Consider the following 23,990-nt stretch of genomic DNA (forward strand, 5'->3'; position numbering starts at 1 on the left):
ACACTCAAGATGCTCAACACCATTCAGGACAAAGAAGCCCACTTCATTGGCACCCATCTACCACCTTAAACATTCACTCTCTCTACTACCGATGCACAGAGGCAGCAGTGTGTACCATCTACAAGATGCGCTGCAGCAGCTCACCAAGGCTCCTTTGACAGCACCTTCCAAACTCGCGACCTCTGCCACCTATAAGGACAGGGCAGCAGATGCATAGGAACACCACTGTCTGTAAGCTACACAGCATCTTTCACTGTCGCTGAGTCAAAATCCTGGAACCCTCTTCTTAACAGCAGTGTAGACATGGACTGCAGTGGTTCAAGAAGACAGCTCACCCCCACCTTCTCAAGGGCAATTAGGAATGGGCAATAAATGCTAGCCTAGCCAGCAATGCCCACATCCCATGAAAGAATACATTTTTTAAAAATGTGTTTCTTTTTGTCAATTGTAATACTTTTGCTAATGTCAAACTTAATTGAAAGAAGACACTGAGAAAACTCAATTTTCAGGAAGCAGATATCAAGAGCCTATTCCTGAGAAGATCATCGAACTGTAGTTCAGGGACTTGTGAAAGCAAAAGAATTTCATTTTCTCAATTTTATCATCCCCAGATTTTCCAATAGCTACCAATGTCTGTAACAGATTTTCTTCTCAATTTCTTTTTTGTTTTCAGGTGTCATTTTCCTGACATTTATCGTGAATAAGTTCCGTGTGAATGTGGTAACGAGAAAGGATCAGTTCATTATAGCCTACGGCGGATTGCGAGGAGCAATCTGTTTCTCCCTTGTTTTCTTACTTCCAAATTTCCCTCAGAAGAAATTGTTCACCACAGCCACTATAGTGGTCATCTTTTTTACAGTCTTTGTTCAGGTAAGCAGGGATTCGCCTACTTACCGTGTGTCATTAAATAATATGTTCTACATGCCACCTTGACTTTAGAACTATGTCTGATCCCTTCTGTTGCAATATCTTGTGGGTCATGGCTAAAGCACCTTAACAACATTGGATGCCATTCTCACTTACCGAGTCTGGACATAGCCTGCAAACAGGCATCTGCATTAAACTTTCACAGCTCCCTGGGCCAAGCCATTCTTATAACCTGCAAACCATGCACAAGAATGGTGAAAAATCCCACACTGTTACAGCAATCATAAACTAAGTGCAAATGAGAAAGGTAACCTAGCCCATTTTAGACCATGTGCTTAAGGAAGAAAATTAAAACCTTGCAGTATGCAACTGGGTCTTTATGGCTAAAATTTCCACCTCCTGCTCTCTCGGGAACTCAGTTCAAAGTATTGAATACCCTTTGTATGAAAAGGTTCTTCCAGACATTAGCACTCCTTTACTTACCATTGGCTTCCTCACTCTGCTTATTAATCCATATATATCTTTTCTATATTGTTTTACATCTTCTATACATTTTCTCATTCAGTTGTCTCCTCACTTCGTATAGCTAAGCCTGATCCAGATTACAAGTTCAAGGGAACAAAAGAACATATATTTAGATTGCATCTTACTCTGCCCTTAAAATGCCCTATAGGATTACCAATGGATTACCAATGAAATGCAGTCACTATTGGCGTGTGAGTATGAAAACCACAATAGTAGATCTTGGTCTTCACCAATAGGGCAGGAATCGGACGGAGTGGAAGCAGCTTTTTAGAAAACCCGCTCAATTTTCATTCCACAGAGTGTCTTCCCTTATCACGCAATCCTCTGATACTAGAGATCAGCCTTTGGTTTTACTCTCAATGTGATTTAAGCATTGTTCTCATGTGTTGGCCATCAAAATGGACACAATAGATCTGACTGAAGTTATCAAAATTATGATAAATTAAACAAAGAGAAATGATTTTCCCTTGTTGGCGATTTGGTAAGTAGAGACTATGGATGGAATTTTACAGCCCCTCCCACCAGTGGGATCTTCTGGTCCCGCCAAAGTTAATGAAGTTTCGAAGAGCTCGCTGCATTTTACAGCCCCGCCCCCACCACAACAGGGCTGTAAAATTTAGCCCTATAAGTTTAAGATCTATCTGAAAAGAATGAAACCAGAGGCTGGGAGATATGTAGAGAGTTCTTAGGACATTGACAGCCCTGCCAGGGACAATATGGAAATAAGGTACATAATAGGTTTTAAAACAGAAATGGATAATTATTTTAAAAATAAAAATTTAAAGAGCAATGGTCACGGTCAGGGGAATTGAACTAAACAGGACCTCTTTCAGAGGATGGGCACAGGCAAGGATGGCCTTTTAACCTCACCTTGAGCTGCTCAGACATTTTTCACAGTTTGCATTCTGCCCAGGTTTTCTTCCATTAGATGATACTCACTGATATCTGCATTTAATTTCATGTGCCCTCACTGAGATTCTAACTTTTCCTATGGGTCTTCGACTACTTTCTTTTACTTGACTTCAGCTCTCTAATTTGGTGATTTGGCAATTTTTCTTGGAGCTTCTGAATCTAAGCTATGGACATAAATTAGAACCAACTACTGAGGCACCCCATTCATTACTTCCCGCTGCCTCAACATCACTTTTCTTACAAGTACTCACTGCTTCCATTATCCTTCAGTCAGTTTTTTGAAGGCCCATTTCTCACTGCTTTAAGCTAATGGGCAGAACTTAATAGGGAAAGCTCGGATCCCATGGATACAGAAGCAGGCGTAACATCCACTTGCACCCAATCCCCCCAACTTCCCGCTTCAATCAAGCCCTGGCTGGCGAAATAATGGGACGGATTCAAGGGCAGAATATGCTAGGGGCGGCAACAGTGCCAGTCTGCTCAAAGGGGGCATCTGAAGGAGAAGGGCAGAGGGCAGTGAATAGTAAGGCAGTGAAGGGCAACTGTAGGCAGAGGGGCTGCTGGAACCCTGTCAGCCCCATTGCCACCTGATTGACTATGAGTCACTGGAGGCTGAGGGCAGAAGCTCAAAAACTGTAACAGCTTGATGAGAGTCAACTTCAACTGTTACCCATCACTAATGGCAGAGGAACATGCATGGATGGCTCCACGGTTTAGTGTTGACTCCCTACATACCCTCCAGGTTGTCATCTAATGGCAAGTGGTTCTCCTTCCGAGGGATGACCAGGGGAGTCCTCCCCAACTGACAGAGAAAACCTGGAAGAGGTGCTCAGTAGCAGGCAGGTCATGACTAGAACCTGTTCTAGTAATGTTGGCAAAGGGTTTAAGTATTTGCAAGACACAGGGGAGGACTCCTCCGCTCTTCTTTGAAATAGTGCCATGGGATCTTTCACATTCAAAGCAGACAGACCCATGCTTTAAAGTTTCATCCAAAAGGCAGCATCACCTCAGCACTGCACTGGTGTGTCAGCTGAAGTTTTGTACTCAAGTGTCTGGAGCAGGACTGGAACCCACAGTTCCCAGATTTGGAGCTAAGACTGCTACCAACTGAGTGAGCCACAGCAGTAGTGACATTAGCAAACCTGTGACACCAATCTGCAAATTCAACTGAAGTGACAACCTATCTATTTAAGTAGGTTTAACATTTCCATTAAGATAGGTGGCAGAGGAAAGTTAAATGGCCATGTTAAATTTTCATCAGCTAATATCTCCCCATCATTCCTCAGCTATTCTTACTAATAGTGAATGTTATTCGAGATCTTGTATTTTAAATTGCTATGTCCCTTTGTCAAACCTTTTATTGTGTACATCAATAATTCTCCTAAAGGCTACAAACAGCTCAATTTACTGAGTGAGTGTGCTTGTACAATATTGCAGATCTAAGCTTCTCATTGACAGATCAATGATCAGCGCTGAAATGAGAATTACACAAATGGGATGTTAGGAAAGAGACAGCCTCTTTGTTAAAAATGAATGAAAGGATATTCCCCACTTGAACTGAGTACTGTGCTCAGTTTGGGCTGCCAAACCATATAGAAAAATGACTTGAATCAAAGGAGTGGAGCAGGGAAAAGCCACAAGGATGGTTCTCGCTGTCAAGGAATCAAGTTACAAGGAAAGACTGGGGAAAAGGGGAATCTTTACACTTGGAGTTTCTGCTAGGTTGCGTTGGTTTTCTTGATGCAATTTGTCCAATTCAGTCAACCCAGCGCAAAAGATCGGAGGTCTTTAAACTCAAATTACGTCCAATGCAAATTGAGTTTATGTGCTCATTTGAATATTGTGCCAGAATCTGGTCCCACCCACAAAACTGGCCACACCCAGATTGCCGATAGCATCAGTGCATGACCTCTACCCCATTCAGTCTTATCAGGAGGTGATTGGAGGAGACCTTATAGAAATACACAAGGTATTAAATGCTATAGATAAAATGAATCCATATTTATATTGCATCTTATTGTGCCATCAGGATGCCCTAAAGGATTTTCCAACCAGTAGATTACTTTTGAAATGCAGTCATTATTGTCTTCCTGAAAAAAGATATAACCATTTGCCACTCAGTAAGGTGCCATAAACAGCAAGTTAGTGATTAACTAGATAGTCCATTTTTTGTGGGGTTTGCTAAGGGGGGATGTTGACCAGGGCAAAGGGAGCAGTCCTCTAGCTCTTCATCAAATATTGCTGTAGGATCTTTATGGCCACCTGATAAGTGGACAGAGCCTCAGTTTAACTTATTGTCTGAAGGACAGTGCCTCCAACAATGCAGTGCTCCTTCAGTACCATACTGAAGTGTCAGCACAGTGTATCCACTCAGGGTTAAACCCACAGCCACCAGCTGAACAGAAAGCATTGATACTAACTCTGCCAAGTTAGCACTTCAATGTGTTCCAGAATAATAAAATGAAGGCACATAAGTGGAGACTGATAAAAGGACAACTTAGGACAAATATTAAAATAGACTTCTTGAGACACAGAATTATCAGCACAAGGAATGGTTTACTTGGTAGTGGAGATAAAAACATTAGACTCATTCAAGAAAAAATTAGCTGATATGACGGAGGAATGCAAAATATTGTCCTGGATAAATGAGCCTTGGGCTGAATCGCACATGTAGGAAAAACACTTTAAATAAGTTTGCTTAAAGGCCACTTGTTTCATAAGGTTACAAAGTAACTTTGTATTATGATGCTTACCCTCCAACTTCTCTATTGTCTCTCCACTGCCTCAGAAAACTTGTCCTACATCTTGTCTTGGCTGAGCTGCAATTTCCTTCAGTTAAACATCAAGACCGAAGCCATCGTCTTCAGCCCCCTCCACAAACTGTGTATCCTTTTCCCCTAATTCCTTTTCCCTTGCCAGCCACTGTCACAGACTGAGCCAGACAACTGCCAGTCTCAGCATCCTATTAACCCTGAAATGAGCTTCTGACCAGATAACCACTCCATTACAAAGACCACCTTGGTGGTACTTCCCATCTCAGCCCATCTCCTGCTGAAATCCTCTCCCACATCTTGTTTTACCACCAGACTTGTCCATTCTAGATTGACCTCCCATCCTTCATCCTCTATAAGCCAATACTCTGCTGCCCATCCTGCATTAAGTCTCGCTCAAATGATACCCTTGTTCTTACTACCCAACTTTGGCTCCTGGTTCCCCAATTTTCACTAATTTAGCATCCTCAGCCTTACGTTCCAATCACTGCATGGCCTCACCACTTTCCATCTCTGTAACTTTCCCCAAGTCTAAAACCTCTTACACTCCAAAACTCCCTTCACCCTGGCCTTTTGTCCAGCTCCCTCCCTTTGCTTCACTTTTAGTGGCCGTGCCTTCAGCTGCCAAGGCCTCAAGCTCTGGAACTCACTTCCTAAACTGATCTGCCTCTTCACCTCTCTGTCATCCTGTGCCTTTAAAACCCACCTATTTGACCAAGCTTTTGGTCAACTCTCCTACTATCTCTATCTTTGGCAAATCATCTTGGGATATTTTACTGCGTTAAACCATTACCTGAATGGAAGTTTTTGTGGTTAAATCTTTAGACAAGGGGCTTGAAAATCTTAATAGGAAAACCCTCCCATATCCATTTAAGTTTAACATAAAAGACCATCAGAAGAAATTAGTTTTGGATAATATCCAGCCTGTATTATATGTGCTCATCCTTGCATTTCAATTAAAAAATATAAATCCAGAATTCCTACATCATTACTGCAAAATCATTGGGCACACAATCCCCAGGAAAGATTTCCTAATTAATTGAGTTTTGTGTATGAATTAGAATGGGATAACGCGTGCTTCAGTTTTTCTTACTGCCACAGGAGTGAATGTGATATTACCAAGGGAGGTCACAATTCCCAGGATACACCTCGGGATGTGAAGATAATATGAAATATTAAAATCTATCAACACTGTGAATTTCAAAAACTTGTTGCGTAGTAACAGCATGTAATATGCGTGGGTACTCTGCTGAACTAACAGGCCAAGCTCTAATGCATATGTATTACACTAGAGGTGCAGAATAGTAATACCATCCCCTGACACCTCCCATGTTTATTAAATACTGATTTAGATGAGTGAAGTTATGAGTGTAAATATAGGCTAAAACACATCATTTATTAAACATCCAGCATTGAATTATATAGGGCAAATTTATTATTTCAAATTACTTACACCTAAAGTCTCTCATTAGAACATTTCTCCATTGTGCTGTATATTGTGAGTATGAACCACAGCAAAAATAGCCTAGACATCTAGGCCTTGAGTTTCTGCTAGGTTGTCCTATGTTTCTCAGCACAATTCACCCGAACAGCGCGATCCATGCAAAAGATCGAGGAATTCCAAGCACAAATGATGTCCAGCACAAAGAGAGTTCCTGTGATCTTTAAAGAACACAGAACAGCACAAAACGGGCCACAACCCTAGGTCACATTAATCACCATGACTGGTTTCCATTAATTGTGCCTGTTTGCATGCCTTCAATGATGCTCTTAGATTTGAGCTTTTTTTGCACCTTTTAAGGATCTTAATTTTTCTTTTTCAATTTATCAAGGAACCAATTACTGCACACCAGTACAACATAGTATCACCTGTATAGTATTTTAATGTCATTTTCAGTTCCTTAAAATCAGGATATTCACAGGTGATGGACTAGTCTATCTGATTCCAAATACATTTCTGTGTTAAACCCATTTTCAGCTGTTTTAATCTGGAACAATACTCCACTCTTAAATATATTGAGGAATATTTTTAATGTAATTTTTAAAAATTCATTCTAGAATGAGCAATAGTGTTGGCTCATGGCAGATTTTCATTTTGATATGAAAATAACTTTGACTTGATGTGTGAACAAAAAAAACTTTTGAAAATTGATGCAATCTTGAGCACAGTTGAAGTGCCGATTGCCAATTGTGTCAAAAGTGGAAACTCTTAGTCCAAGCATCTGTTACTGTCCCCATATAATGGAGGATTGTCAAAAGTAATGTTGATATTAATGGTACACTCAGCTGTTGGCAAGTGTCAGCTATGGGTTGGTTGGTGATACTCTTATCTCAGAAGGTCATGGTTTTTAACCCCACAAAATCCAGTGCAGTACAGAGGGAGAGCTGCACTGTCAGAGCTTCTGTCTTTTATCTGCCTTCACATGTGGGCATAAAAGATCATATAGCATTACTCAAAGAACAGCAGGGGAGCTGTCCTTGGCCTGCTGGTTAATATTAATGACACCCAGTCGTGAGTTGCTGACAAGTTTGTTCCCCTTTTTATACACACATATTTCTGCACCTTAAGAATCTTACAGTACAATAGGAAGCCATCAGCACATTATTACTTTCACGGCTCTTTGAAAGAGTTTTCCAATTTGACCTGCCAGCACGCCCTTTTCACAATGCATTTTGTTCCCTTTTCAACTCTCTATTCAATTTCCTTTTGAAAGTTACTATTGAATCTGCTTTCACTACTTTTTCAGACAGTGCATTCCAGATGGTAACAAATCATCCCTCATCTCACTTCTGATTCTTTGAACAATTACTTTAAGTTGGTGGCCTCTTTTTACCAACCCTGCTGCCAGTTTCTCCTCATGTACTGTATCAATTTTGAACACCACTATTAAATCTTCCCTCACAACCCAGCTTTTCTAATCTATTCACATAACTGAACTCCCTCATCACTGGTATCATTCTAGCAGATCGCTTATGCCCCCTTTCTAGAGCCTTGACATTCCTTCTAAAGTGCCCAGAAATGAACACAGCACTCTGGCTGAGGGCTAACTAGTGATTTACAAAGGTTGAGCATAATATCTTTACTTTTGTACAGAATGCTTCTAAATTCATAAAACCAAGAATCACATATGCTTTATTAACAACTTCCACAACTTGTCCTGTCACCTTCAAAGACTTGTGCCTGTGTAGACTTCATGATGCCCAAATTAAAAAGGCAATTTGCTTTCTCTCCAGACATAAACTTTACATAGACATTGACTTGTTAGAACTTCACTCTATCCTAATTTCCTTGCGAACCTCACACTGACTTTAAAAACACACAGCTTTGGCTATTGGCTGAGGAACTCATTGGTCGACTGCAGACTATAACTGGTCCCCAGTACAGTAAAGAGAAGCTAACCACTGTTCTAGAGGACTTTACCAATCAATTCCCTATCCTCAAACAATCCCAGAAACAGCTGTCAAGCAAATCCATTGGGCAGAATTTTCCTGTTGGCGTGCGGGGGCAGGCCCCGCGCGGTGAAATCGGGCAAGCGTCCCAACGTCACCGCGCGCTATTGTGATAGTTGGTTGGGTGGGCACGCGATGATATCCGCTGCGTGCTCGCCATTAATTAACGGGCCACTTGCACTCCAATCGACGCCACTTTTTCGGTGCCCGTGCAATCTTCGGGTTGGCGCTGGGGTGCAACGAGCAGGTGGGTGGGACACATTTGTATAAACCTCAACCACGGGTGGGATAAGAGGGCTCACTGGGGTTGCGAGTGTGCTCTCTCAAGTATTGATTTTTCAAAGTTTTTGAAACTTGCCTGTGTGATCTGCAATACTTCAAAGTGTATACCAGCTGCTTGGACTGGACTCTTAACCCTCAGGTCAGCGCTCTGCAGTGAAGGATCTTTTTTGGGCCTGCAGGTTTCTGGAAGCCTTCCCATAGCCTGGGAATGGGAACTGAACTCTCCACTGGAGGCACCTCCTCTGAGGAGGAAGGGAGGGCTAGAAGGGGGAGGAGGCCAGGAGTGCACATTCAGTCTCCAAGGGAGCCACCTTTGGGAGGACAGGCGCAGGCACAAGGGGTGCAGGGCCAAGAGGTAGTCCAAGGTGGGAGGGACCACAGAAGACGCCACTATCCTGCTGCCAGGGTATACAGGCGGCAAAGCAGCTACCTCAATATGTCTGAGGTGCAGTGCCGAAGGAGGCTCTGACTGTCAAGGGAGAGAGTCGACTATATCTGTCAGGTGATTGGACCTGAGATCTCCCCTAACTGTGTGGGTGGACACCCTATGCCAGTGGCTCTAAGGTCACAGCTGCCCTCAACTTCTATGCCTCTAGCTCCTTCCAGGGCTCGGTGGGTGATCTTTGTGGTGTCTCCCAATCAGCTGTCCACACTTGTGTCAAGCAGGTTACAGATGCTCTGTTCAGGCGTGCATTGACCTTCATCCACTTCCATTGGAACCAGGCCAGCCAGACATAGCGAGCCAGAGGTTTTGCAACAATTGCTGGCTTCCCCCGTGTCCAGGGTGCAATAGACTGCACACATGTGGCCATCAAGGTGCCAGCAGGTGAGCCCGGTGCCTTCGTCAACAGGAAGGGCTTCCACTCCATGAACGTGCAGATAGTGTGTGATCACAGGATGCTGATTTTACAAGTCTGTACAAGTACCCAGGCAGCTCCCACGATGCCTACATCCTCAGACACTCCCAGGCGCCAGGGCTCTTCAGTGCTCCAGCCCAGCTGGATGGATGGCTGCTGGGTGACAAGGGCTATCCCCTCAGAAGGTGGCTCATGACGCCTCTCCGCCATCCAAGAACAGAAGCTGAGCAGTGGTACAATAGGAGCCACGCCTCCACAAGGGCTGTGGTGGAGAGAACCATTGGTCTTCTCAAAATGCGCTTCTGATGCCTGGACCAGTCGGGGGGTCGCACTCCAGTACCCCCCAGATCGTGTGTCGGTGATAGTGGTTGCATGCTGCGCTCCCCACAATTTGTGCTGGAAAGGGGGGGACGTGATGGATGATGAAGGCGTCGACGCAGTGGCTGCGGCTGCACATGATGAGTCCAGCAGTGAGTCCGAGGATGAGCACGCACAGGGAAATGCTAAGGGGGGAGACGCTGACCCAAGCATACTCCAGGGAGTCAGGGACACCCGGGAGGCTTTAATCCAATGAACCTTCAGCTAGCACACCACAGATGGACCTCCAGGACAAGCCTGGGCTGTTGGCTCCATACTCGATACCCATCTGCCAAACCTTCCAGGTTAGGAAGAGTAACTAAGGGCCTGGTTAATGAAGCTGAATGTCCCACAAAGCACTCCTAACATTTCTGGAAACCATCCACCTGCAGAAGAAAAGAGGCACCCTCAGCCATGGTGACATGTCTGAATTTAATAGCACAGGCAAAGAAACTTAATGAAACAAAATAACAAGGGTGTTCCAATTCAAAGCAAATCATAAAGCTCTCATCTCAGGCTAAGACAAAAGGACCACAAGAGTCGCCACTCTCTCCATGGAGGACATGGTTCTAGGACATGTGGCTCATTGCTTCGGTGATTGTCTGTGTAGGCTCCTCCAAGCCAAGCATAGCCTCATGTATCTCCCCCAGATGCTCCCACACACCCGGCTCTATTTCATGACCTTGCTGCGTAACAGGCGACTCCAGAGGCATACCATCAGGCATTGACTAAGCATGTGCCTGGACCCCTGCAGTCCTCCGATGGCTGGCACCATGGGCACTCTCTGTCTCTGCCAGCTCCTCCAGCGACTGTGAAGTGTCCTCACCGCTGTGCCCCTGGACACTAGCTGGTGTTCTAACTCCCACCGAGGTGCTAGTATCTGTGATGGTGCCTGCCTGGCAGAGATGGTGTGACACTGGTGAGACTTCAGGGCCCTCAGGTGTGAGAGGGGGTTTCTGCTGCTCCTCCTCCCGGCCCTGCTCTGCTGATGCTGGAAGGAAGAACAAGGACATTGGATCAGTTAATGTGGAGACAAGGACAAAGTGCATCCCTGTCCCCCGGATCATTATGCGCTCATCCTTCCATAAGCAATGGTCAAGCCATGTTGCAAAATTAAATCACTTAACATTCAGCACTGCTATGGCTGTTGGGAGAACAATGCTGACCTCACTGCTGGGCAAACATACCTGGCTGTGGCACCCCAGCCTCACCGACACCAGTGGACCTGGGCGCATGGCGCCTCCCCAAATCCAGGGTCTCCTGTTCAAACCGGCTGAGAATGGCTAACTGCGCCTGGCTGCCACCAGCCCTCACACGCTCTGCAGCATTGTGAGCATTCTTCTCCTGAAAATGATTTTGAATGGTGCAAATTATACATGGAGTCTCTTCGCGCATGGCCCACCCCAACCAGAGTGGGACATATCAGGGCTCCAGAGCCTCCTCACCCCGCTGCTGCCCAGCACTCATACAAAGGTGCTAGGCCTGTTCCCCACCCTCCCTTGGCCACATGCTGCTTACATCATATTAGGCACCGCATGGTATATCCTTTCATAGCAAGGAGACACAAGCATGTGGAGCACAGAGGGCAGCAGATGGTTCGTTGTCACACCACCTTGAAGCTCCCCTCCCAGCCTGTCATCACCCTGACTTGGACATGTCCTGCAGTTCAAGTACAGCGCCTAGGTGCAGCTCCTCCAGGTTGCCCCCAAAACAGTCATGTGGGTCTCAGTGTAACATATGCTGCGGGCACAGAACCTATCTCATCACTACCCTCTCAGGCTGACCTCAGCATGGGCAATATCTGCTGGCCCACCCAGCAAAGGACAAATGCCATCAATAATTCAATGCAGTCACTACACTCAGACTTGACAGGGGTGTGGCGGCTGCAGGGGGAAAGCCGACCTGCTGGGCTGAGTGATCAATGCCAACATTGTCCTCACCCTTCCAGAGCACAACAAGCCATTGAAGCGCTTGCGACACTGGATCCAGGTGCACCGCACCACATCGCGGGAGCTCACCACCTCCGCCACCTCCTCCCAGGCACATTTCATCATGTAGGGGGGCCTTCTCCTCCCATCCTGGGGAACCAGCATCTCCCGCTGTGCTGCCACCTCCCCGAGGAGGGCAGCAAGGCACTCATCGGAAAAACTAGAGGCTGGACCCCCGCCCTACCCTCCAACCTGGCCTACCCTGATGGCCTACCCTCCAGCTTGGCCTGCCCAAATGGCCTACCCTCCGGACTTGCGTCACCTCCATTGCCCCCCTGCAGGCCCTTCACCCAGCCATTGCAAACAGCCTTTCCAAGGCTGCCAGGCGCCTTCCTTTATACAGGCTGCCAGGTCACTATTGGACCCAGCAGGCTGAGCGCGCCCGCCGCCGCCGCCCACCCGCCCGCTCCCGCTATGCACGGGACTTGTGAAGTATGTTGGGCAGGCCTTAATTGGCCCGCCCACGTAAAATGGCGGCGTGTGTTAATATGGCAATCATCTTGTTAAAGCCAATTGGTAATTTAACAGGTGATGGGCATTAATTATCCTAACTGAATAGAATAAAAAGGTACAGCCGGAACACTTTGTGTGGAAGTTACTTGGAAATCAGTAGCACTGAGGAGTTGTCTTGGAAATAAACTGATTTTAACCAAGAGACCTGCCTGGATTAATTCTTCCACTACAACCTCTTGTGAATAACATGGTATCAGGGGATGAACTTTAAGTTTTGCTGATTGATTGTTGTATATGAAGCTTTCTGTCAGTCCTCTGAGGGAAAAGAAGTGTACTGCTGTTAACAATTTAAGTTATGGAATGGTGGAAGGATGGTGCAAAATCGCAAGCTTTGATTATCCAACAATTTTTTCTGACTCTGAACCTTATCAGCAATGGAAGGCTGAAGTTGAAATGTGGACCTGGGTTACTGCTATACCCTAGAAGAAGCAAGATATGGCTTTGGCATTATCATTACCAGCCAAAAGTAAGACAAGGAGTAAAGTATTTTCACAGTGGAAAGTGGATGATTTGGATCATGATGAGGGATTAAACCGTCTGATACAATTTTTGAATAGGTTCTACAAAAAGGATGAGTTATTGGAAGTGTATGTAGCGTGGATGATCTTTGATAGGTTTAGGAAATCAGATGATCATTCCATGTAAGAATATATCATGGATTTTGAAAAATGGTACAGGAGACTACAGTGATTTGAACTTGAAATTCCAGAATCGGTATTGGCATTTAAATTACTGGACTGTGCTCGCATTTCCCATGTTGATTATCTTTTAGTACTAACAGGGGTTCAGTTCTGGGGGAAAGGACCTTTCTTAGAACAAATGGCTGCTGCCCTAAAAAAAATTCTGGGGAAACAGTTGTTCCCTGCCACTTTAAACACTAACCTTGTTTAGCAAATGCGAACAACTATGCTGTAAAACAAAGGATAGGATTCAATGGTGACTGAATTTCACGGTTGACCAAATATTAGACAAAGATTCCAATACAAAGATGGGTTTAATGACAAGAGGTCTGAAAATGGTTGTAGCCCTAGCCAATTTGAGAGTCGGGGCAAAAAGCATGTCTGAGATGGTGACCGTCGATGTTTAAACCAAAAAACCCACGGGGAATGGTTAATCAATGTTTTTGGTGTGATTCCCAGTACCATTACATAATGAACTGCCCACAGCGAAGGAATCGTGTTTTTGAAGTGACCCACGAGACAGATTCACCTGAAACTGAAAATGATGATGGTGACTGCCATGATGGAATTGTATCAATCACTAAGAGTTTGAATCCAGTGATGAGTATCTTGATGGTAGATTCCTTCAGCTGTGCAGTTCTGGACAATGGTTGCACTTCTACAGTGTGCAGCATGGACTGGCTTGACTGCTATCTGGAGTCTCTCAATGGGGCAGACCGGCAGAAGGTCAAGGTGTATGAAAGCTCCACCTGCTTCAGGTTCGGAGATGACAATACATTAACATCCTCCAAATAGGTGGTCCTCCCTTGTAAGATAGCAGGGATCAATCTTTTTTTCAGTACTGATGTGGTTTCTAGCGAGGTACCGCTATTGTTGAGTCGACCTGCGATGAAGAAGGCTCAGATAACGCTAGATATGAAGAATGATAAAGTAGTCGTGTTTGGGAAAAATGTGGATCTCCATTTTACTTGGTCAGGCCATTACTGCTTGCCACTAAGGAAGCCACAGATTCCTCATCAAAAAGTTAATGAAGCTTTGATAACTGCTGAGAATGAGAATTCGGTGGACAAAAAGATCATTTGGAAATTACATAGACAGTTTGCACATCCAGCGCCACAGAAACCAAAGACTCTGCTTCGAGATGTGGGAGTGGTTGATAAAGGACATGAGAATCTTATTGAACGAGTCACTGCTCAGTGTGAAATTTGCCTTAAATATCGCAAGACACCACGGCGACCTGTTGTGAGCTTGCGACTAGCCAGGGAGTTTAACAATGCAATGTCATTGGACTTGAAAGTTTGGGACTAGGATAGGGGTAATTTTTACTACACCTCATAGATATGGCAACCAGATTTAGTCTATTCACTGTGATACATAGTAAAGACAAAAGGACCATTGTCAATAAGGCCATGGAGAAATGGGTAGGAACAGGATTCTGAACACCAACGGAGTTCCTCACAGATGATAGTGGGGAATTCGCGAATGAGGAATTTCGAGATATGTGCGAAAATTTAAACATCATAGTTATGCAAACTGCAGCTGAAAGCCCATTTAGTAATGGTCTTTGTGAAAGAAACCATGCGGTAATAGACGACATGTTACATAAAATATTAGCTGATCAACCAGGTTGTAAACTGCAAATGGCGCTAGCGTGGGAGGTGCACACAAAGAACTCTCTGCAAATGTCGGGGGGTTCAGTCCACATCAGTTGGTGTACGGAAGAAATCCAAAGTTACCTTTGGTGTTGTCAGATGCTCCCCCTGCTCTAGAAGGGACTAGCACTAGCTCCACTTTTTGTGCTCATCTGAACGCTTTGCACGCGGGCAGAAAATCTTTCATTAAAGCTGAGGTTTCGGAGAAAATTCGGCAAACCCTATGGCACCACATAAGACCATCAGGAATACAGTTTAGACAAGGAGACATGGTATATTATAAAAGGGAAGGCCAGAAAGAGTGGAAAGGACCTCGCAAGGTTATAGGGAGTGATGGGAAAGTAGTAATTATGCAACACAGCAATAAAACTGTTAGGGTAAATTCTTCACTGTTAATTGGTACTGACTACTGTTACAGGTTCTAAACAGGACATAGAATGCGAGGAGGCACCATACACTTCCCATACACATAAACTGGGTAGTTATGAGGAGCAGACGTCCGCAGATGCAGGGTTGACTGACTATATGAACAAAGTAATACTGAGGTACAGGACAACGCTATTCATGCAAAAGGGCAACTATCCAAAGTAGGAACAAAGGTAACATATATGCCAGAAGGGACCAGTATGTGGAGGGATGCCACCATCATAGGGAGAGCAGGAAAGGCCACTGGTAAATATAAACATTGGCTAAATGTGCAGGACAAAGGACAGGAGACAAGACCTATCGATTGGCAAACCGAGGTAAAGATGTGGAAACCCAGAAGGTGCAGTATGAGTTCTGACAGTGGACCAGAAAGCGGTCATGGCCCTAGAAAAAGATCACAGACTTGCGAACAGAGTTCTGTTCGCATGGGAGGACGATCATATAGTAGCAGCCCAAAAAGGGAGAAAAATGTGAGTAGAGGCCGTAGCTTAACAAGGAAGACTAGAGAGCAAGCTAGCATTCTCAATAGAAGTAGAAGTCCTTGCGACAGAGCTGCTAATAAATTGGAAAGTAAACTGATAAAGGAAGCCAAACAGAAAGAGTTAGAAAGTTGGAAGGAATTTGGGGAAAATTCTGAAATACCTGACTGAGGAAAGCTAGCTTTATCTCACAGATGGATCTGTACAGAACAGGTACTCCTAGCCGGCACATATAAGGCCAAAGTGAGATTAGTAGCCCGAGGCTTTGAAGAGAGACTAGGAGATCATGATGTCAGAGGGGACTCATCTACTGTGGGGAAAATGAGGTTGAAGATTTTTTTAGCTATTTTGGCATCCTATTCCTGGGAGTGCAAATCAATTGATGTAAAGGCTGCGTTTTTACAGGGAGAGAACTTCCCTTTGAAACTTTTTTTGAAACCACCCAAAGAAGCCGGGATGTAGAAGGAAAACTATGGAAATTGAATAAGTGTGTTTATGGGTTGAATGATGCATCAAGAGTATGGTATTTTTCCATGAGGTCTGTCTTGTGAAAATAGGTTGCATTCAGTTAAAGGCAGACCCTGCGATGTTCTACTGGTACTATAAGGAGAAACTAGCTGGAATCTTTATCATGCATGTTGATAATTTCCTGTGGGGAGGCTTTGTAGAATTTGAACAATGGGTAATCGAGAAGATAAAGAAGGAATTCCAGGTCGGAAGTCAGGCTTCTGAGACCTTTAAATACATACGTTTAGACATTAAGCAGAGCAAGTTAGGAGTGGCATTGAATCAACAATCTTATCTAGAAAATGTTAATTATATCCCAATAACTCGTGGTAGATCCTCACAAAAAGAGGATCCTGCGACCAAGGAAGAAATGGAACAGTTGAGAAGTTTGATTGAGCTGGTTGTGCACTCAGACTAGGCCTGACGCTAGTTATGATATGTTGGAGCTGAGTACCATGATGAAATATGTGACAGTTGAGCAAGTTCTGAGAGCAAATAAAAGACTTTTTTAAAAAAAAAAGTTAATTTCGGAGAGATGTGTGCTCAAGTTTCCAGCCTTGGGTGATCCAGAAGATGTGAGGCTGGTCATTTTTGATGATGCTTCACATGCAAATCTTTCAGATGGGTACTCTGGCAAAGCAGGGTTCATCATATTCTTGGTGGGGAAAGAACGATAAATGTTGCCCACTGGCTTGGGAGGCCAAGAAAATAAAAAGGGTAGTGAAGAGCACCTTAGCTGCTGAAACGTTAGCCTTAGTAGAGACATTAGATATGGGGGTTTACTTGTCCAATATGTTGACAGAAATATTATATAAGGGACAATGTGGGAAGAATTTGCCCATAGAATGTTATGTTGTTGGCCAGTCTTTTTGGGACAACGTTCATTCCACGAAAAGTGTCACGGAGAAAAGACTACGAATAGACCTAGCCAGCATAAAGGATATGTTAGAAAGAAAAGAGATCTCTAAGATAAAATGCGTTGACGCAAGTCACTGACTATCAGACTGTTTTACAAAAAGAAGTGCCTGCTCTAAAAAATTATTAAATGTGTTGGAAGAGGGGTGTCTTATAATGATGCAATGAAAAGGGAAATACATGACATTATTTCCTTCTGTTTGTTTAAAACAGTGTCCAAGTTTTTTTTTGTTTTAATTTAAAAAAGAAAAGAGGGGAATGTGTTAATATGGCAATCATCTTTTTAAAGCCAATTGGTAATTTAACAGGTGATGGGCATTAATTATCCCAACTGAATAGAATAAAAAGGTACAGCTGGAACACTTTGTGGAAGCTACTAGGAAGTTAGTAGCACTGAGGAGTTGTCTTGGAAATAAACCAGCTTTAACCAACAGACCAGCCTGGATTAATTCTTCCATCAGAACCTCTTATTGTGAGTAACAACATAGACCTGACCGTGAGTGGCGATTGGGTCTGCGCCCAACTGTGCCTGCTCCACCCCCTGCCATCCAGAAAATTCTGCCCAGTGTTCCAAGTTGAGTTTTATCCTTTGAACTGTGCCCAGTCGACTTGAGATCACCTGGTTTAACATCTCAAAGCAAAGGTAGAAGATAGCTGAAAATCTCAAATCAGAACAGTTATTCATCAAATAAGAAAGAAAGGTACATTTATATAGTTCCTTTCATAACCTCATGTTTCCCCAAAGCTACTGTTCTGAAGTGCAATCACTGTCGTAATGTAGGAAACAATGTCCAAATTGTACACATTAAGGTCCCACAAACAGTAATGAGATAATGTCCAGATAACCTACTGTATATTCTAAAATGGTTGAAGGATAAATATTGGCCAGGACACCAGGGAGAAATCAATTGCTCTTCTTTAAGCAGTGGTAATCTGAGAGCAGACAGGGCTCTGATGTAAGACTTGAACTTGCAACTTTCTGATTCAGAGGCAATTATGCTACCAACTGAGTCACTGTCAACACAGTCTCATGCAGTGAGCAAACATTCAATCTCTCTCTCTCTCCTCAAATTTCTGGAGCAGCACACAAAACCTTGAGTCGAGAGTGCTACCAACTGAGCCACAACTGAAACCTGCAATGGAGTCAGTCTTTGACTGTTACATCAGCTCAATGTGATAATTTTGACCAGTTGTCACCTTGAACCCTCCATTGTCTGGGCCTTATTAATTCAAATCTGTGAATATCACTGTAGTGCGCTTGAGTGGACCTGGTCTAATGCTTTTGTTAATGATTTGTCCTGAATGATCTTATGTTAACCTTTTGCATGTGGTGTGACAATGCAGTTAAATAATTAAATACAGACAAAGTCAATTTTTGTTAATGGTGGTGATATTTAATAAATTGATTACATTTATCTCTCATCTTGGCATACTACAGCCTTCTGGACTCAACATCGACTTCAACAATTCTAGATCATAACCTCTGCCTCCATCTTGTTTTATGTGTTTTTGTCTTTTTTTTGCTGACTTCATATTGCATTCAGATGGCTGCTGTATGGCCATTCACATCTCATCTGGACCCAACCTTTGTTTCTTTATTACACCCATTACCACTCTTTTTGGCTTTTGCATCATGGAATCTTGTGTTAGTTAATCTCTCCTGCCTTCCACCCTATCACAGACCTTCCCGCTTGCTCTTCCTTTTTCCCCCTCCCCCCTCCTACTAGCATTAAAACTCTTACATTTCTATCTTTCTTCAGTCCTGATGAAAGGACATTGATCTGAAATGTTAACTCTGCTTCTCTCTGCACAGAAGCTGCCTGACCTACTGAGTATTTCGAGCAATTTTTGTTTTTATTTCAGATTTCCAACAACTGCAGTATTTTGCTTTTGAACTAACATTTATCTCTTGTCTTCATTGTCACAGGGAATGACAATTAAACCACTTGTTGAGTTACTAGAAGTTAAAAGAACAAGTCAAGCACCTCCAACTGTAAGTGAGCAGATTCATATTCGGGTAAGTTTCAATCACAGCCTCCACTTGTGTTAGTGGAACATTGGTATGAGTTCTAATTTAATTTATTTTAGCATATCGCATGTCAGTGCAACATAGGCCAGAATTTTCCGTCTGGCGTGCAGGGACAGGCCCCGCACGCCGATGCGTAAAATGACGTGTGGTGACATCTGGCGTGCATCCTGACATCACTGGGCGTCATTCCGATCTTCAGTTTGGCGGGGGCGCACCGGAGTCGGCTGCACACCCGCCGAACTGGCAAAGGTCTGTTAAGGCCATGAATTACCTAATTAAAGTAGTTGTCAGGGCTGCCCGTCCAACCTTAAGGTTGGCAGGCAGGCGAAGAGCGCAGGCGGCCTTCGCATTTTTCATGGAACCTCATCCACGGGCGGGATGAAGTTTCATGAAGGGTTTATAACTTTAATAAAAATTTTTATTAAAATTCATATACATGTTCCAGCTCATGTGACATTGTCACATGAGGGGACATGTCTGAATAATTTTTTAATTCTCTTCTTCAATTCTTCATAATCAAATTAATCTCCATGAGGCAGTTCCGTGCACCCGATTCTCCCTTCTCCCCACCCCTCCCCCAAATCTAGAATATAAAGCTAGTCTCAGTAATGGTGACCATGACAATATTAATTGTCCTAAAAACCCATCTAGTTCACCATTGCCTTTAGTGAAAGAAACCTGCCATCTTTATCTGGTCTGGCTGACGTATGATTCCAGACCCACAGCAAAATAGTTGACTCTTAACTGGCCTCTGAAATAGCCCTAGCAAGCCACTCAGTTCAAGGGAAATGAAGGATGGGCAAAAAATGCTGGCCCTGCCAGTGACTTCCACAGCCAAACATCTGAAGTGACTCCCATGGGTGATGGAGCCAGACAGGCCCAAACAAAGGTAATTAGTAAGTATTTTTGTGGCCCCTGATGGGGCAGGAGTGGCCCTACAAAACTCCCACTGCCATCCTGGAACAGCCTCTCCCCCCCCATTAAGGGCAGGATTTTCCACTCGGCATGCCTGACACGCCCCAGCATGAAATAGCGCACGATGACGTCAGGCGAGCGTCCCGATATAATTGCGCACTCGTGTGATATTGCGGTCGGCGGGCACACACGAGAGTCGGCAGAGTGCCCACTGACAATTAACAGGCCTAATAAGGCCATTAATCAATTCATAAAGTGCTATTTTTCGCTGCCGGTCCAACCTTACAATTGGCAGGCGGCGAATCAGCCAGGCGGCCTTTGGATTTTTTAGGAAACCTCATCCACGGGCAGGATGAGGTTTCCGACATTAATTTTTAAAAAATAAAAATGCTTGGACATAATTTTTATCATGTTTCTGTTCGTGTGAGTGAGTCCTATGTGGGGACATAGTTTTAAGATTTTCAAAATTTTTATTTTTGATTGTAAAATTCTTCAGCTTCCTGAGGCAGCTCCCTACCTTCAGGGAGCTTTCAGTGCGCGCTCCCCCACACATGCCCAGACTTTTGCATTTGCCCCCACCCCGGTAGCGCTGAGCTTCTCAGCATGTCTTTCACGCCGGCTGGCCGTTAATTGGCCACCCAGTGTGAAATTGCAGTCCTGATCGCAGGCAATGGGCCTTTTCCCGGCCTCCACCGGGCCCACCCGCCCAGCAACAGGAAAATCCTGCCCTAAGTAATTGTTATGACACATTGCTTTTTCTCCAATATTAGCCTGTAGCAGTGAAGGAGAACCAGTTAAAGAGGAAGCACAAGTTTGATATATCGATTTGACTGCAAAAAAAGGCATTTTGACATTTTAAACTCCTGCGTCTCCTCCCGACCACCATAACAACAATGGAGCCCAGTTAACATAATGAAATTCCTTGTGCCCAGCATTGCCACCACGGTAATAATGGGTATTAAAACCCGAGACACCTCGCCATCATCACTGCCCATTGCGAATGGACCCACCTAGATTTGGAGGGATGTATTCAATGGCTACTGCCAATCCTAGAACAGGCCGTGGGCAGCAAGAAGGTGGTGATGAGGCTCCCGCCTGATCTTTTGCCCCCTGCCTCTCCCAGATATATCCAAAATTGGGTGTAATGAGGATGGAAGTCTCTGAATTCCTTCCTTCAAAAAACTGCCTTCGTATGTAAGATTCCTCATGATATACAAAATGGTCATGATTATTAATTGACAGAATGATTTTGTAAAATGTTTTCTGCAGTTCTTGGATCATTTATTGGCTGGTATCGAAGACATCTGTGGACATTGGGGCCAATATTACTGGAAAGACAGGTATATGATTCTTCAATCTGTGTGTGTGTGTGAGGGTGAATTTATTCTATTCGTAGTGTGTCAGTGTGGGCTGAATTTTACCAGTGCTTTGTGGAGTGTGTTGGGAGGCAGGAAGGCTAGCAAAATAGTGTGGGAAGGCGACGGGTAGTATATCTGACATCTTCTTTCCATGCCATTTTACTAGCCAAGGGAAAGGTGGGAAATGGCCCACCCACCCTCGGCCCAATTGAGCCACTCTTCCTGCCTCCACTGGCATTTTCCCAGCAGCTGGTATGCCCACTGCAGCCTGGGTAGACTACCTGGTTAACCCTGGCAGCCTCCGCGCTGGCTCCTATTTGGGCAATCGGGCCCACAGAGGTGTCCCCTGGCAGCAATGGCCACAACCTCATGGCAACGATGCCACCTGTCAGTAACCCCCCTCCCAACACCACCCCTCACTGGGGCCTGCTTGCCTGACTCCAGTGCACCCGGATTCCACTTACCTGACTTTGAGAGCTCACAGCCATCCTGGAGGAGCACCCCCAGGAGTTGCGACCACCAGTGGTGACACTGCTGAGGCTGCTGAGCTACCAGCCCTCTGATTGGCTGCTGCTGCTGACAAAATGGTGCGCTGGGTCCCACCATCTGCTGAAGCGGGGTGGGGTCCACCTCCTCCACCGCCCCCACCTCTCCTCCCCCCCACCTCTCCTCCCCCTTTTCTTTCAGCCCTGGCAATTGGACTTCTGTTGTCTATGTTAAATCCAGCCTTGTGCCTGCAATCTCTCCATCAGTCCCTATTGTGTTAAATAACAGACAAGATTCTGAATGAAGGTAATCATTTTGCCAGTATTGCATTGGGAAAACATATCTTATTTGAATGTTCCCGATAACTTGCTATATTCAAAACAATATTTAGATGTATGACTAATTTACAGGCCCAGGAGAATGATTTCACCTCTGAAAGTATCTGATTATTGTTTAAACAACATAATAGAACTTGTAAATTCTGTTAATGAGAATTAAACATTCCGAGACAATCCCAGCCGTTACACAGGGAAACTCTTTAGAATGTGCACCTATTTTGACTTCCCATGAAGGCATGAGCAATCAATCACATTGCATGAGATTGGAATCACCCACAGACCAGACTGAAGGATATGAGTGAACCAGTTGGTTTTAAAACCAAACATAACTTTTGTGATATTTTTTTCTAATGCCAGTCTACAGATTACCAGATTTATTGGATTCGTCTTCACAACATTCCATGCTGGGGTTTGAGTTTATGACCTCTAGGTTACTAGTTAAATACCAAAACCATTGCATAACCATTGATACACAGAATAAGTAGCAGATCCCAGTAAATCTTCCAGTCTTAGAATGCAGAATATATACAGGCTCCTTCCAAGAAGGGAAAAAAAGAAGCAATTTCAACATTGGCAGCTATTCAGCTGAATTCCCAATACCTGCCTGTCTCCACCTCGCTAACAACATTTATAAGCATTCTTATTCAAGTTGGTTAACAATCTACAGACATGCTTCAAAACTATGGTTGGTAATTATAGCAGATGAACATTTTTGTACTTATTGTACAATATCCCTTCTGCTATTTTAGTGGAGGCATCTGTCCATTTCAAACAAGCCGCTGTCATATGTATGTGCTAAGGAATCGTCTGCTAACATCAACCAGAGTACCCACAATGTTACAAGGTCTTATGACGCCAGATAATACAGCAGAATAATGGCCTCCCGTTGTCACAGGTGACCAAGTTGAGCTTATGACCTCTAGGTTACTAGTTAAATACCATTAAAATTGCATAAACATTGATACACAGAATAAGTGACAGTCTGTTAGCTGATCAATGATCACTGTGCTTGATTGGTTAAGCCTGGTTGTGGACTCAGAGCAAAATAATCAGACATCACAGAAGCTACTAGAAGCTGAACTACAAGCAGGTGTGCAGACATTTTGTGATTGCTGAGATATTTTAAAATTCTTGTAAATTAACCTGTTGCAACTTAAAAACTACTGCCATATCTCCGAAATACATAAAATATGCAACAAACCAGCGAATACAGAACAATTGGCACCCTGTCCACTACTTTAAAAATTCACTCTCTCCACCATAGGTGCACATTGGCAACAGCGTGGACCATCCTATAAGATGCACTGCAGAAACTCACCAAAGCTCCTTCGGCAACACCTGAGACTTCATAGCACACTGCCAGAGACAGACTCCATCAATGTCTATCTGAGAGTGGGTAGCTTTTTCAATTTATTCTTTCATGGGATGTGGGCTTCGTTGGCTGGGCCAGCATTTATTGCCCATCCCTAATTCCCCTTGAGAAGGTGGTGGTGAGCCACCACCTTGAACTGCTGCAGTCCATGTGATGTAGGTACACCCACAGTGCTGTTAGGAAGGGAGTTTCTGGATTTTGACCCAGCGACAGTGAAGGAACGGCGATATATTTCCAAGTCAGGATGGTGAGTGACTTGGAGGGGAACTTGCAGGTGGTGGTGTTCCCATGCATCTGCTGCCCTTGTCCTT

At 44.2% G+C, this 23,990-nt stretch overlaps 1 protein-coding gene across 1 annotated transcript in view; it reads left to right on the forward strand.

The window, feature by feature from the left end:
• LOC144683842 (sodium/hydrogen exchanger 2-like) overlaps positions 1–23,990 on the forward strand; it is a 197,766-nt gene that overhangs the window by 87,382 nt on the left and 86,394 nt on the right. The window contains exons 5-7 of the mRNA XM_078547326.1: positions 674–870; positions 19,109–19,198; positions 21,395–21,465. Of these exons, the coding sequence (XP_078403452.1) occupies positions 674–870; positions 19,109–19,198; positions 21,395–21,465 (358 nt within the window). The remainder of the gene's footprint in view (positions 1–673; positions 871–19,108; positions 19,199–21,394; positions 21,466–23,990) is intronic.

The sequence above is a fragment of the Cetorhinus maximus genome, chromosome 8 (assembly GCF_964194155.1).
Source record: "Cetorhinus maximus chromosome 8, sCetMax3.hap1.1, whole genome shotgun sequence".
NCBI lineage: Eukaryota > Metazoa > Chordata > Chondrichthyes > Lamniformes > Cetorhinidae > Cetorhinus > Cetorhinus maximus.